This window comes from Peromyscus maniculatus, chromosome 11 (assembly GCF_049852395.1).
Source record: "Peromyscus maniculatus bairdii isolate BWxNUB_F1_BW_parent chromosome 11, HU_Pman_BW_mat_3.1, whole genome shotgun sequence".
NCBI classification, from domain to species: Eukaryota; Metazoa; Chordata; class Mammalia; order Rodentia; family Cricetidae; genus Peromyscus; species Peromyscus maniculatus.
In genome coordinates, this window is record NC_134862.1 from 20,398,223 (window position 1) to 20,414,085 (window position 15,863).

The 15,863-nt window shown below is 37.4% G+C and overlaps 1 protein-coding gene across 7 annotated transcripts in view; it reads left to right on the forward strand.

Annotated features, from left to right (window-relative positions):
• Relch (RAB11 binding and LisH domain, coiled-coil and HEAT repeat containing) overlaps positions 1-15,863 on the forward strand; it is an 86,677-nt gene that overhangs the window by 24,996 nt on the left and 45,818 nt on the right. For all 7 annotated transcript variants that reach the window (XR_013043187.1, XR_001576445.3, XM_006995015.4 and 4 more), the window contains 4 exons: positions 319-612; positions 2,830-2,905; positions 3,898-3,993; positions 15,713-15,825. Coding sequence is in view for 5 of the 7 variants with exons in the window: in XM_006995015.4 (XP_006995077.1) it covers positions 319-612; positions 2,830-2,905; positions 3,898-3,993; positions 15,713-15,825 (579 nt within the window). In the remaining 2 variants the exon portion in view is untranslated. The remainder of the gene's footprint in view (positions 1-318; positions 613-2,829; positions 2,906-3,897; positions 3,994-15,712; positions 15,826-15,863) is intronic.

Sequence of the window (15,863 nt, forward strand, 5' to 3'; positions counted from 1 at the left end):
GATAAAATAACTCCACATTAGTGACCTTCTTACTTAACCATTCATTGTTTCATTTATCTCTTATCATACTCAGTTGGTTTGAGGGAGTGGTCTCTGTGTTTCAAGTGGAGGTTTCTCCAGAGCAGGCTTTGGGCTGCTTCTTCTCCTGGCTGGCAGTTTGCAGCTGTGCTTTAGGGCTGTGAAGCACCAATGACTGTCACACAGAAGAGCTTAGTCACTCACCACCCATCGGCTTTAACATGTTCTGCTTCTGGGAGTGGGTCCTGTTGTCAGACCTGTCAAAACTGAAATTGTTCTCTGGGAATTTTCTTTCTTCAGTGAGATGGACATCCTTAAAACTGAACAGTTTACCACCCCAGCAGTTGGTGATTCTGTTCAGCCTTCCTTGACTCAGTCTTCCCAAAAAGAGTCTGAAGACAGTAGACGAAGCCCAATTGTAAATAGTTCAGACCAAGAAAAAAACAAGAATGGTCATCTTGAAACACCAGGGGGAGCTGATTCCTCCATTCCTAAAGAGAATTCCACTGGTTCTTTCCCCAAGAAAGAAAGAGAAGAAATGCCACCTTCTTCTATACCAAGTAAAACCATGGTCCATTTCGATCAACCCAATAGGTTAGTGTGACGCCATGCTTTGAATGTGTCTTTCATTATTTGTGCTTGTAAGGCTGGAAGAATTTAGTTCATACTTGAATATTTTGCAGAGTTGCAAATTCTTCCATTTGACATGACTTAGTACATAGCAGAATACATGTCACAAAATGGGACAAATAATTATTAAATTATGTCAAAGAGAAGAAAACCATTAATTGACAAGTTCTGTCTTCACTAAGTGCCTAAGGCCATAAATAACCTCTAATAAATAATATAATAAAGAACTATATGCTCTTGGCCTTCCCTCCATGCCTCTTACCTTTCTTCTGTTATTAAGCTCAGACTAGTTGCCTGTGCTGTGACAAAGCAACACAAAATAGTTGTGTTTCCAGTCCTTTTTCTGTATCTTCTTTCTTTACTAAAGGATGTCATTAATATTCTCTTAATTTATTTAATTTTTGCTGGATTGCAGTATTTGAACTTAGGAAGTGAAAAAAATCAGTAAACCATGATTCCTGTCCTTTGTGATAAAGCTATCTAGTAGTGAAAACAAAGTATAAATTTTAAATGTTTTCAGTTGTAACTTAAAAAAAAAAAAATACTTTTGAAAAAGGACTGTTATTTTTTTATTTCATGCATATGTACTTAGTGTATACTAACTCATTTAATCGTATAGTACACTTTTGGCTGCAATATTCTTCTTGTTAGAAACAAGCACTATATACCCAACATTAGGATAAAATTTTCAAGCATGGCTAATTTTCTTTAGTCTTACAGGTCCTCATTATTACTGAGAAATACTGGGTTTATTTGTGTAAGAAGCTTTCCATTCTGAATCATAACCTGTACTTGTTACATATAATTGTTACCTTTGTATATATGGAGCTCACAGAATTAGACTAAGGTGTAGAGTACTTGAGGTTTATTTATTCTAATGTAGATGAGATAAAATCATGGAAATGTATATTGTGTTGCTCAGTAGTAGGAGCACTTGTAAAGTCCTCCCATACCAGAGTATCTGTATAGTTCTTTTATACTCTTAAGGTAGATGCTGTTATATTCACTCAATACCTGTGTGCCAGGCAATGCTACTAAGAATGCATTGATGAGTGAGACACACTGTAATCCTTTCGTGAACAAACCTTATGGTATGAGAGAGAGCAATTAAAATATGAAAAATAAGAGAATGGATCTTGCTTTGGGAACACATAACCAAAGCACCAACCTAGTTATCAAACAGAAAGGTTTCATTAAAGATTTGAAGGCTGAGAGTTAAGTAGGTAAAGAAATCAAAGGCTGAGTGGGTAAAGGACATTAGGAATGAAAATGGAAGAAATAGATTTACAATATACCTAAAAGCTGGACAGTTGGTTAGATTGGAAATAAAGAGAAAGGAATGAATCTAGTGATTGTAAGAGAAAGACTGGTTTGTGGTTTCTAGTTTGAACAAGCAAATAGATTGTGGCCCCATCCATTTAGAGGGTGTGAGCGGTGCCTAAGAGAGCAAAGGGTCCAAGTCTTGACACATCTAAGTCTGCAGTCATGGAAATTATTGAATACAGCTTGGTGCCTACTAAGCATGTTTCTGGTGAGGTTTTGGTATTGGCCTTGTCTTTGTAGATGGAGCACACAAGCAGCTCATAGTCAACTTCATGAGTTACATAGATACAATGTTTTTAGAAATAAAGATAGGCTTGACCTTTCTTATTAAACATAAAAGTAAATTAATAATTCCTATTGTTCCTCCAATGTTTTTCTCTTAAATTATGTCAGGAATGTTCAGTGAGCTCTCCCTTCCCTTATAGCCTTTATATAGGTTAATATCATTAATATAGGCTATATAGGTTTATATCAGCACAACTGTAGTGACTTTCCAACTTTGTTTCTTGTTCAATCTGTGTAAGCCTTTCTGAAGACATAGAAAATGGAAGGTGGGAATAGTACTCATTTTAGATTGTGGAACTATTTCCTATAATTATTGATCACTGTACCACTTAGTATTTGATCCACTAACACATAGGGCCATTCATTCATTTATATGGCCTCAGGCTATTTGCAATATACAGTGTTCTTCTCTTATATCCATCAAGTCTGGTGGCAGAGAATCTGGACAACATTTGTGAGGTAGGATTAATGTAGGGGTGTGCTTTCCATATGCAGATATGCAGCTTACTTCCTCCTGAGATAGCAGTGCTAATTCTTGGATCCTATCTCCTTTTTCCCACTATTTTCTTGCAGGAAATTGTCACCTGCTTTTCACCAAGCACTACTCTCTTTTTGTCGAATGTCTGCAGATAGTCGTTTAGGATCAGAGGTGAGTTTATATCACAGCTTCCATAAAACATCTCTACTGTTGTAGGGGTGTTTGTTTTTTATAGGGTTTCATATAAAATGTTTATGCTAAGATTGCATTTCAGTTGAAAATCTATTATTTAAAAGTAATTCTTTAAGAAATAATACCTAAAATTTTAAGCGATAAGGAAGGCAGTTGGTTATTGGTTCAATTGCTGTCTGGCAATTGTCATTATAAAATCAGTTCCGCTTTCTCAGGCCTTTCCTGATGCAGTTCATTAGACAAGCTGTTGCCCTGGCATGGTTGCAGCTTCTTAGGGATCTTTTTAAGGAAAAGGCAAACAAAACAGGAACCATTGAGGAGGCCCTGTTTCTAGGCTATCCCTTCTTCCCAGCATAGTAGGCCTCCCAGGTCTCACCCATATTTTTTTTAATTGACATTTTGTCTTTTAAGTAAAAATTTGTTTTTCCTGGCATGTAGAATTGTACATGTTTATACATACTGACATTTAGATACATCAATGAACAGGATCCACTGAATCTAGATGACTGACACTTGTCATTTCAGATACCATCTCCTGTGTGTTGGAACACATTCAAAAATCATAAATCCTCTTTATGAGCTAATTTGTCATGTTCAGTTCAGTGTTGACCCACCATAGTTCTCCTACTGTGCTACATCCCTAGCTGCTAGGAGAAATAACTTTGTGTTGTCCTTCCTAGCAACCAGGTCTGTAGCTTAGTAGAGAAGTGCTTGCTTAGTGTTAGCCCCAACATCATAAACCTTAAATAAATCATTGATCCCTCATACCCAACTCTAGCCCTTTTACTGGCATATTCACTGCATGACTGCCCCACCGAAACGGCATTATCTGAGGCAGTGTTGTTATCATTACTATGAGTTATAATATGGAGCTTGTGTTTACATCAAAAGGAGACAAGATCCAGAGTGTAAACATTTACCCACCTTTATGCACATATCATCCGCAATCATTTAACTGTTTGGTTTTCTAGGTGTCAAGGATTGCAGACAGTGAAAAAAGTGTTATGTTAATGCTGGGACGCTGCCTGCCACACATTGTTCCTAATGTGCTGTTGGCAAAAAGAGAGGTAAGACACATAAAAGTATTTTCATCCCAGTAGTCTCATCATGTGATCCATTTTGTCATTTTGAAGTTTAGTGTTATATTTTTATTTTGTTAAGTCTGTTACTTGCAATCATATTCTTACTTTTGTGCATGCGTCTCTGCTCCTAGAGAATGGTTTTACACCTCTGTCAGGTGAGTTCAGTAAAACTGCATGGTATTCATAATTTCCAATTTTGCTTAAAGCATTATTATTAGCTTCTGCAGTGCTATTACTGTAGGTCCATTTATGTGTCGTGAATGTTGTCATCTTCACATAACCAAAACACTAATTGATTTTTTTCTGTTCTTTTGATGATGTCTTTGATATGTCTACAGAAGTTGACACTCATTGAAATTAACAGACTAATAAATAATAATGTAACATTTTCCCCAAATACATTTGTAATTGCTTGTTATAAATGTTAGTTTTATTATGCTTGTTTGACAATAACTTATAATGATAGGATAGTTGTAATAGTAACTATAATAACCTTTTAAGGTTCCTTCTTAAATTTTGTATTTGCATTCTTGGCAGATGCTTTAAATATCCTAGATAAACGTACAAGTAAATTTTAGTACATGTGACCTAGACCATGAGCCAGGAACACATTAGGAAGTTATCTTTATAGTCATAAATTATTATTACATATATATATTTAGCCAATAAAGGATTATAATGTATACAGTTTTACCATTATCATGTTAATGTTTATCACTGATTTTACTCATATTCATGGGACCTACAGTATGATGGGTACATAATGCATTGGCAAAACCCATTTAAAGCTGACCTTAGTTATCTATGTAAGCAAAAGAAATTTGTACTGATCCTCAAGAAAGGATATGTAGAGCTTTGAAATACTTTATTCCTATAAGTATTCTTAATTTTAAAAATGACTTAAAAGTTTTCATTCCTTTAGATGTTTTTAATTTTTAAAAAGTTTAGAAACTATTCTTGCTGATGGCTTTATTTGTATCTAATTTAAAATGGTTATATGTGTGGAAGTTTTCTAGATCTTGAAGGATCAGTGTCCAATTTCAGACTGTTTTGCAGTTCTGCCTGGCAGGATGGTGTTTGAGCTTTTCCTTTCTCGGCTTGTAATATCTGTGTTATGAATTATTTATTGTTTGCATCCCACTATTGTCCTTCCTCAACATAATCTTTAAGTGTTACCAAACCTGACTTTCATAAATCAGTTTTGCCTTTTTTTCCTTATTAGCATTAAAACACTATAACTAAAATCTGATTGTACTGCATGAAGTATTTATAGTTTTGCATCATCAATAACCAGATACCGTGTGTGTGTGTGTGTGTGTGTGTGTGTGTGTGTGTGTGTGTGTGTGTGTGTGTGTGTGTACGTGTATACTTTTTTGGCTGATTTTAAATTTTTTATATTTGAAAAATATTGAATGTTCTTGTAGGTTCATATAGGACTGATCCTTTTCTCTGTTTACTTATTTTTATCTTGTTCTAATTGATTAAAGTTGTAGTATCTCAAAATCAAATTAGTTAATAATTGTAGCTAGAGTTTCTCTCCAGGTTCTACCAAGCCCCGCAGTCCCACAATCCACGTATAAAATAATCACTCAGACACTTACATTACTTATAAACTGTATGGCCGTGGCAGGCTTCTTGCTAACTGTTCTTATCGCTTAAATTAATCCATTTCCATAAATCTATACCTTGCCACGTGGCTTGTGGCTTACTGGTGTCTTCACATGCTGCTGGTCATAGTGGCAGCTGGCAGTTTCTCTCCTCAGCCTTCTGCTTCCCAGAACTCTCCTCTCTCCTTGTCCCACCTACTTCCTGCCTGGCCACTGGCCAATCAGTGTTTTATTTATTGACCAATCAGAGCAATTTGACATACAGACCATCCCACAGCAAATAATAAAGTGTATATTAGCTTGGCTTAAAGCAATTCCCTAGGTATAAAAGGACGAAACCTTAGAGCATGTGCTTAACACCCATGAGGCTTTAGGTTCAATGTCTAGAGGGGAAAAAGAAGTAAAACTTGTCTTATTATATCCGATGTTTATTTTTAATATTTCACCTGTTTAAGTATGCATTTCTAAAGATCTCTTGTAATTAAAGGATTGGTATCTGAGGGTTTTTTTGTTTTGTTTTTTTTTTTTCTTTGGTTTTTCAAGACAGGTTCCTCTGTAGTCTTGGTTGTCCTGGAACTCACTCTGTAGACCAGGCTGGCTGGTCTCGAACTCACAGAGATCCACCTGCCTCTGCCTCCCGAGTGCTAGGACTAAAGGTATGCGCCACCACCACCACCCAGCGAGGATTTTCTTATTTTCTTATTTCTCAAGTGCTTTTTTTCAGCATAAGCAGAGCTAAAAAATTTAGTCAACTGATGATCATAATAATATCCTAGTTGATTACATAACACATAGAAACAGGGCTTAAGACTTTTAGTAAGTGTGTTACAGTTCTGAGGGGGAAAGGCTTATCCAGTGCAAGTGTTACATCTCTGAAGGGAAAGATATCCTGGCAGTCAAGAGCCAAGAAATACCACAAATGCACACCTCACTGAAGAAATTTATTGGGAGAGACACAAGAGGGTAACTGCCTCTACTTGGGCAAGAAGCAGCAGAGAGCTGAGCAGTCAGCAGACTTTGTATAGGGCTCCTTGGAGCTGGAGCTGTCCAGGATTGGAGGGATTTTGTAGTCTGATCTTGGGCTTTTTTTTTTTTTTTTTCTTCTGTAGGGCGGGTCCTGGCCACTCTCCCATCTCAAAGGGCCGGAAACTGCCATTATGGCCCAAGTCTTGGGGTTGGGCCCTAGCCACTCATGTGCTTTGAAGCAATACATTAACATGGATTAACTTTTTTTTTAATAGAAAAAGAAATACAGCACAAACCCTTTTTCTGATCCCACATATAATTTTACTAACTTCTAATGTATTTTTCTAAGCCTTTACCCTTTTTAATTGGACTGTCTCCATATGTTTTAGCTGTAACAATAGAGATCTTCATATATTCTGGATATGAAACCCTTATCACATACGACTTGCAATCATTTTATAGTTAGCTCTTATATTGATTATTGAGCTGACATATGCTCAAAAGAAAAAGTTTTGCCTATTAAAGGCCTTTGCCACTTCTGTTGACAATCAGCTACTAGAGGTTGTTTGGGTCTGAGAATCTCAATTCTGTTCCATTGGTCTGTATATCCTATTCTTATCCTTAAGCCACTCTCATGCTTTTTTATTGCTCTGGTTTTTAGTAAGTTTAAATAATTGGGACTCCTGAGTCTTCCATTTTACATGTTTAATATTACTTGGTTATATTGGACCCTTAGATTTAATGCCCAATTTCATTTTCTGCAAAAACAGGCCGTGGGAATTTGAAAGATATTATATGGAATCTGTTCATGACGTAGGGAGCATTGCCATCCTACCAACATTATCATTGTCTTCCCTGCATGGGTGTGTCATGTCTTTTTTTTTTTTTCTGGCAGTGTTGGTGGTGGGGGGCTCAAGACCTGGTTTTACTGTGTAGTCTTAACTGTTCTGAAACTTAGTAGAGGAGCCTAGCCTTGCACTCAGAGGTCCACAACGCTGTTGGATAATGCTCTTGTACACTGTCAAGATTTCTCACTCAAATTGGTTTAATAAAACACTGATTGTCCAGTAGCCTATAGGTGGGGCAACCAGTGTAGGAGATTTCTGGGAAGAGGAAGGACGAGTCAGGAGTGGCCAGCCGGATGCAGAGGAAGCAAGATGAGAGTGTTGTACTGAGAAAAAGTACTGAGCCATGTGGCTAAACATAGATAAGAATTATGGGTTAATTAAAGTATAAGAGCTAGTTAATAATAAGCCTGAGTTACCAGCCAAGCACTTATAAGTAATATTAAGCCTCTGAGTCAGTTATTTGGGAAGCAGCTGCTGGGTATTTGGGAGTTGCTGATGGAACAGAAACTTGTGCCTACACCACCTGCCTCTGCCTCCCAAGCGCTGAGATTAAAGGCATGTGCCACCACAGCCAGCCATGTCATGGCTCTCATTTCTTCATCAGTGCTTTAACTTCTTGATTACATTTATCCTCAGTATTTATTCTTTTAGTTGGTATTACAAATGAGTCTTTATCAATTTTCTTTTTAGATCATTCATTGCTAATGTTTAGAAATATGAGAAACGTTTGTGTGTTCATTTATAACACATTATAACTTAAAGTGAATTTGTTTTTGTTATTCATAGTTTATGAGTTCTGTGGTGTTTTCTGTAAGTACAACTTGTTGCTGGAGGGCTTCTCTCCAGGTTCCCCAAGCCCCGCAGTCCCACAATCCACTTATAAAATAATCACTCAGACGCTTATATCACTTATAAACTGTATGGCTGTGGCAGGCTTCTTGCTAACTGTTCTTTTATCTTAAATTAACCCATTTTTATAAATCTATACCTTGCCACATGGCTGGTGGCTTACCAGAGTCTTTACATGTTGCTTGTCCTGGCGGTGGCTGCAGTGTCTCCCTCCTCAGAATTCTCCTCTTTCCTTGTCCCACCTACTTCCTGCCTGGCAACCTACTTCCTGCCTGGTCACTGGCCATCAGTGTTTTATTTATATAGAGCAATATCCACAGCAACAACTACAAAATCTACATGGATAGTTTTGGAGACTTGGGTAGCCTTCCTTCATTCCTGTGGTTTAAATACTCTGTATAAGATTAGGAATAAACTTTGAATAGGACATTTACTTTTTGGTCCTTTTGTGCTTATTCTCCCTTCTCTAGCACAAATGCACACTGATCTGTTATTCTGAGGTTTCTTTTGGTTTGTGTTTTCTTTTTTAAAATTTAAAATGAGCAATGGCTAAACAGTTAAGAGCACTTGCTGTTCTTCCAGAGATCCTGAGTTCAGTTCTTGGCACCCACATGAGGTAATTCAAAGCCATCTAAAACTCCAGCTGCAAGGAATCCACTTTCAGGCCTCTACACACACATCCCCAACATATGCTCATACAGATACATGCACATAAGTTAAAAAAGTTATCTTTAAAAAATATTTAAGATTTTTGATACTTTAATGTATGGACACATACATAGGACTGAAGAGATGTCTCAGTGAGTAAAGTGATTTCCCTTGTAAGCCTGACAACCTGATTTAGGATGCTGAGAACTAACTTAAAAGTCAGATGCAGAGCCAGCAGCCGTGGTGCACACCCTTAATCCCAGCACTCAGGAGGCAGAGCAGGTGGATCTCTGAGTTCGAGGACAGTCAAGGCTACACCGAGAAACCATCTCGAGGGAGTGGGGTGGGTAGTAAAGCTAGATGCAGTAGTACATGTGACTATAATCTCAGCACTCCTGTGAGGAGATAGGAAGTGGAGACAGGAAAATCCCCAGAAACTGATGGCTGCCACACAACAGTGAGTAAGTGGGACCCTGTCTCATGGGTAATGACCAACACCAGAGGTTGTCCTCTGGCTTCCACACTTGTGCTGTTCCAAGTGCGCGCGCGCGCGCACACACACACACAGCATAGGGGAGGGAGAGATTAGGGAGCTGAGGAGATGGCTCAGTGGATAAGAAAGCAGGAAGATCAGAGTTTGGATCCCCAGTACCCACATAAATATTGGCTGGGCTGGCAGCTCAGCTATAATTCAAGCCTTGGAAGGCAGAGATGGGTGATGACAACAGGATCCGTGAAACAAGCTGGCTAGCAAAACTAACCATATTGTCAAACTGTGGGTTTGACTGGTAGACTACCCCAAAGAATAAGGTAGAAGAGCAATTGAGGATGATGCCATACATCAGCTTTGGATCACACACACACACATACCCCACGTGCATGCATATGAAATGCAAAAGGGGGAGGACTGAAGAACATGGATACAACTTCCTCCATGAGGGGGCAATTACCTTCTAGACTTAATATTATTAGACTTATAATTACTATAGGTATTTTCTTAACCATGGTGGTTATGACTTTACTTTTGTGTAAAAAATCAAATCCTTAAATCTCTAAAAATGACCTCTTATGCTTTACTGTGTTATTCTTGATACATTTAATTTAAAATTGACAAAGACATTTTTCTAAGTGTCACTTTGTCTGCTTAGAGAAATTTAACTTAGATATAGCAGTCAGAATTACAATGAAAGTTTTTAAAGGGTTAGAGTTCTTAATTAGAGGGATGATGCCAAAAGAGAATATTGATCCAATTTATGAATGGATGTGTAACAAGTAAAATGATAAACACTAATCTCCAAGATGTGGAGATGTTAGTGCTTCAAACACTTAGAGGTGAATAATTAACAGAATTGGGATTGTGTGTAGCCAACCCAGCTTAACAGGTCAAATTCTAGTGTCAATCTGTGCCATTTCTGTGAACAGACTACTCTTAATGTTTTTATCATTATCTCTATCATCACTGTGTTTGAGGAAGAAGCTATCTGGCAGACTTTCCCTGCTGAGTTTCACATGTCACCGCCATTAATGTATCAAGGTGTACCCACTTACCTTGGTATGGAGCATCAACCAAAAATTAAGTGACAGTGACTTCCCATATACTGCAAATTTTACCAGCAAGAAATTTAATAAGATAACAATAGACACTATTAACAGCTCTCATTTTCGGAAACAAAAAGTAGGGGTTTTTTTCTTCTAAATTCCAATATCTTAATTGTTAGACTAAAGGGACCCAAACTTAGTTGCTTTACTTCTCATGTTCCAGTTTGGATTCTTTGGAAATGGCTACTATGTTGAGATACTTTTTAAAGCCAACTTTGATCTCATGAGATCAATGTTTCCTCTGTGAATACATTTAAAAATGTATGTTTAAAAAACGCTTGTCATCTCTACATTAATTCAAATTTCTAACTTGAGGAAACAGAAAGAAATGTTTGCCTTTGCTTTGTACGGAGAAGTAAGCCAAAGCAGGGACTCTCATAGCTCCTGGGGCACTGTTGTCGGGTGGTGCATCCTTAACCACTACAGTTGAAAGCTTTCTTATACTGCGCATGAACTTTTTCCCTTTGCTTAAGAACACTAAGCCTTCTGATAAAGGAAACAGGGAAGAAGTGTTGTAAAGCTCTTTTTTTGTTTTTTTTTTTTGTTGTTGTTGTTGTTTTGTTGTTGTTGTTGTTGTTTTTGTTTCAGACAGGATTCCTCTGTGTCGCTTTGGAACCTGTCCTGGAACTCACTCTGTAGCCCAGGCTGGCCTTGAACTCACAGAGATCCGCCTGCCTCTGCCTCCAAGTGCTGGAACTAAAGGCACGCGCCACCACTGCCTGGCTTGTAAAGCTTAAAGAAGAAATAGCCTGACATTTTTGTGCTACATTTTATGATTTTTAAAAAAGGCAAAAGATTATATTCCTTATTTTAAATTCTATTTCTGTCTTTACAAGTATGGAAAGTATCTTTCCTTCATTTCATAACTTTAAAGTTGTAGATTAAGTAAATAATACAAAAAAATAATTTAGCAAGTACACATGGGGAAACAGGAAGAGGGATAGGAAGTACAAGAAAGCCACTAGGGAGCAAAAGATCGGACCTGACAGGAAGTGTAGGTCAACTTGGGAGTCTTTCTTGGTATCAGAAGTCATTTCTTCTTCTGTTAGTGCTTCTGGGAGAATTTCTAACATACAGTTCTACTCGTAGTAGGTTACCCCTTGACATTTAAACTTGTAACTTCTCTTGTTGGTTCAATTGACTCGGCAACCTGAACAGAATCAGCTAAAAACTGAATTAATATTTTTTAATTAATTCTAAGAATCTTGGTTTTAATGATCTCTCATGTCACTAAACTTCCAAATCAGATTAAATATTTATTTAATGAGACTTCTCTGTTAAAATCTTCGCTAATCCATCAAGCATCATATTAGCATCTGTCTTAGTTAGGGTTTCTATTGCTATGAAGAGATACCATGACTATGACAACTTTTTTTAATGACTTTTATCTATCTGTCTATTTATTTTTATGCCCAACCACAGTTTCCCCTCCCTTCTCTCCTCCCAGTTCCTCCCTGCCAACCTTCTCTCTGCCCCGCCCCCATGCACTCCTCGTTTTCTATTCAGAAAAGGGCAGGCCTCCCATGGAGATCAACAGAACACAGTATATAAAGTTGTAGTAAGACTAAGCACTTCACATTGTATTAGAGCTGGGCAAGACAACCCAGTATGAGGAGTAGGGTTCCAAAAGCCAGTAAAGGAGTCACAGACAGCCCCTGCTCCCACTGTTAGGAGTCCCACAAGAAGACCAGGCTACACAACTGTAACATATATGCAGAGGGCCTAGGTCAGTCCCATGCAGGCTCCCTGATTTCATCCATTTACCTTTGAGTTTCATGATGTCATTGTTTTTCACAGCTGAGTAATATTCCATTGTGTAAATGTACCATATTTTCTTTATCCATTCAATTGAGGGATAGCTACATTGTTTCTATATTCTGGCTATTAAGAATAATGCTGCTATGAACATAGTTGAGCAAATGTCCTTGTGGTATGATTGAGCATTTTTTGGGTATATGCCCAAGACTGGTATATCTGAACCTTGAGGTAGACTGGTTCCCAATTTTCTTTTTTTTTTTTTTTTTTTTTTTTTTTTTTTTGGTTTTTCGAGACAGGGTTTCTCTGTGTAGATTTGCGCCTTTCCTGGAACTCACTTGGTAGCCCAGGCTGGCCTCGAACTCACAGAGATCTGCCTGGCTCTGCCTCCTGAGTGCTGGGATTAAAGGCGTGCACTACCACCGCCCGGCTGGTTCCCAATTTTCTGAGAAACTCCTATATTGATTTCCAAAGTGGCTGTACAAGTTTGCACTCCCACCAACAGCGGAGGGGAGTGTTCCGTTTGGTCCACAGCCTCTCCAGCCTGAGCTGTCACTTGTGTTTCTGATCTTAGCCATTCTGACAAGTATAAGGTGGAAGCTCAAAGTCATTTTGATTTACATTTCCCTGATAGCTTAGGATGTTGAACATTTCTTTAAGTGTATCTCGGCCAATTGAGATTCTTCTGTTGAGAATTCTGTTTAGAACTGTACCCCTTTTTTTAATTGTATTATTTGGGTTTTTGATGTCTAGTTTCTCGGGTTCTGTATAATCTTGGAGATCAGCCCTCTATCAGATGTGGGGATGGTGAAGATATTTTCCCATTCTGTAGGCTACTTTGATGGTGTCCTTTGCCTTACAGAAGCTTTTAAGTTTCATGAGTTATCAATTATTAATTGTCCATCTTAGTATCTGTGCTATTGCTATTCAGGAAGTGGTCACCTGTGCCAATGCATTCGAGATCATTTCCCACATTCTCTTCTATCAGGTTCAGTGTATCTGAATTTATGTTGAGGTCTTTGAACCACTTTGACTTGACTTTTATACAGGGTGATACATATGGATTGTTTGCATTCTTCCATATGCCAACATCCAGTTATGCCAGCACCATTTGTTGAAGATGCTTTCTTTTTTCCATTGTATAATTTTGGCTTCTTTGTCAAAAATCAGATGTCCATAGGTGTGTGGATTTACTAACAGGTCTTTGATTCGATTCCATTAATCCACTGTCTGGATTAACATAAAAATCCATGTTTATGCCAAAACCATGCTGTTTTTATTACCTTAGCTCTGTTGTAGAGCTTGAGATCAGCTTGAGATTGGGGGTGGTGATACCTCCAGAACTTCTTTTATTATACAGAATTGTTTTAGCTCTCCTGGGGTTTTTTGTTTGTTTGTTTTTCCATATGAAGTTGAGTATTGTTCTTTCAAGATCTCTAAAGAATTGTGTTGGGATTTTAATGGAAATTGTTTTGAATCTGTAGATTGCTTTTGGTAAGATGGCCATTTTTACATGGCAACTTTTATAAAGGAAAATATTTAATTAGGGCTGGCTTACAGTTTCAGAGGTTTAGTCCATTATCATCATGGTGGAAAACATAGTATGCAGACAGACATGTCCAGCAGGAGGCTGAGACACACTGAGTATAGCTTGAGCATATAAAAACCTCAAGGCATGCCTCCACAGTGACACACTTTCTCCAACAACACCACGAGTGCTACTCATTATAGGACAACCATTCACACACAAGTCCACAGGTCTTACACCTATTCAAACCACCAAGCATCCAATGAGGTCATACAGGACTTGAATATTCTGTCTTGCATTCTTGGTGTAGAACTATTTTCCCTGTTTTCTGTCATTTTTTCAGTTGATGTTTAGTCTAAAATCCATATAGGCATCCAGATAGGATGATTGAAATAACAGAATAAGTACTTCAAACTTTTTACATCTCACATTTGTTTAGAGTTCCTCTTGTTTAGATTTGTAACTTCAAATTTAAAATTTATATTAATTAAAAATTTCATATGAAATATAAAAACCTTGAAAAAAAGAATTTAGTCGTGCTTTTCAGATCCAATGCCAACTCTAAAAATTATGTCATGTACTCCTATGGAAGCAATTGCACACTTTGAACATGCTTCTCTTACAGGTTAATGTTAGCAGTGTTTTCTTAGGCTCTAAGCTGTAGATGATAATCACGCCTTGGGTCTGTTCACATGTGACATGGTCTTAGTGTTTTGGTTTGGTTTGGTTTGGTTTTTGGTTTTTCGAGACAGGGTTTCTCTGTGTAGCTTTGTGCCTTTCCTGAAACTCACTCTGTAGCCCAGGCTGGCCTAGAGCTCACAGAGATCCACTTGCCTCTGCCTCCGGAGTGCTGGGATTAAAGGGGTGCACCACCACTGCCCACCACATGTTCTTAGTTTTAATTTGCTTATTTATACTTATTTATACTTTGGGACAGGTACTTAAGTAGATGTTTATAGTTTGAAGCATTTCTCTCCAAAAATTTCTTTTTATTACTAGATTTGAAAATCCACTCAAATGGAAATTATAATATATTCAGGATTCAGAATATTATCTTAATGAAAATGTGGAATAGCTTTAATTTCATACATTTCTATGAAAAAGAAACTTGACAGTTACTTTCCTTAAAAAATGTTTGTTACTTCTGCATGTTGAGTATGTGATGAAATATAGTTTAAATTTTCAGTTTAATATCAAATATTTCTAATTGTAGTCAGTAGTAATACCCACTGATTTGCACCTATAGCCCAGAAATGGTCTTTTTTACTAGATACTGGATTATATATAAAGGGTACAAAATTAGTAGGTTATAATTCATCCTGAGAGAAGCATAGTGTGTGTGTGTGTGTGTGTGTGTGTGTGTGTGTGTGTGTGTGTGTGTGTGTGTGTGTGTGTGTGTTTGTAAAGGAATTTTTGATCTTTTGTTTGGGGAAAGATTTTTGTGGTTTTATTTATTTTGATTTTTGTTTACCTGTGTTTGTTTTTTACTTGTTGGGAGGTGGTATATGTAGTGTTGGTTGGAGGTCAAGGCCTTAAACATACAAGCTAAGTAAGTACGTTATCATTGAGATGCATGCCCGGTTTCAGGGAAAAGTTTCGTTTTTGTTGGTTTTTCTTTTCTTTAACTTTAGATGCTTTAAAAATATAGTGAACTTTTGCAAGAAATTTAAAACACTTTCCAAATTAAAGTTATTATCAGTTTGTCAAAAGGTTAATTGAATCTTAAGTAACTTTTATTACACTGTGGTTTATCCTTCTGTATATACATATTTATATACATATTTATGATGATATTCTTGTGTTTGTTGAGGATTAAGTTCGTTTTAAGTGTATTCTGGAAGAAAAAAATCGGTTATACACAATGTATTTTTATTTTGAATTTCTCCACCCTCCTGTTTCTTTAGGAGTTGATCCCCCTCATATTGTGTACAGCATGCCTACACCCTGAACCTAAAGAAAGAGACCAGCTCCTCCACATCCTCTTCAACTTGATCAAGAGGCCAGATGATGAGCAAAGGTGGGTGGACAGGGATAAATAAATGCAATGCTAACGTA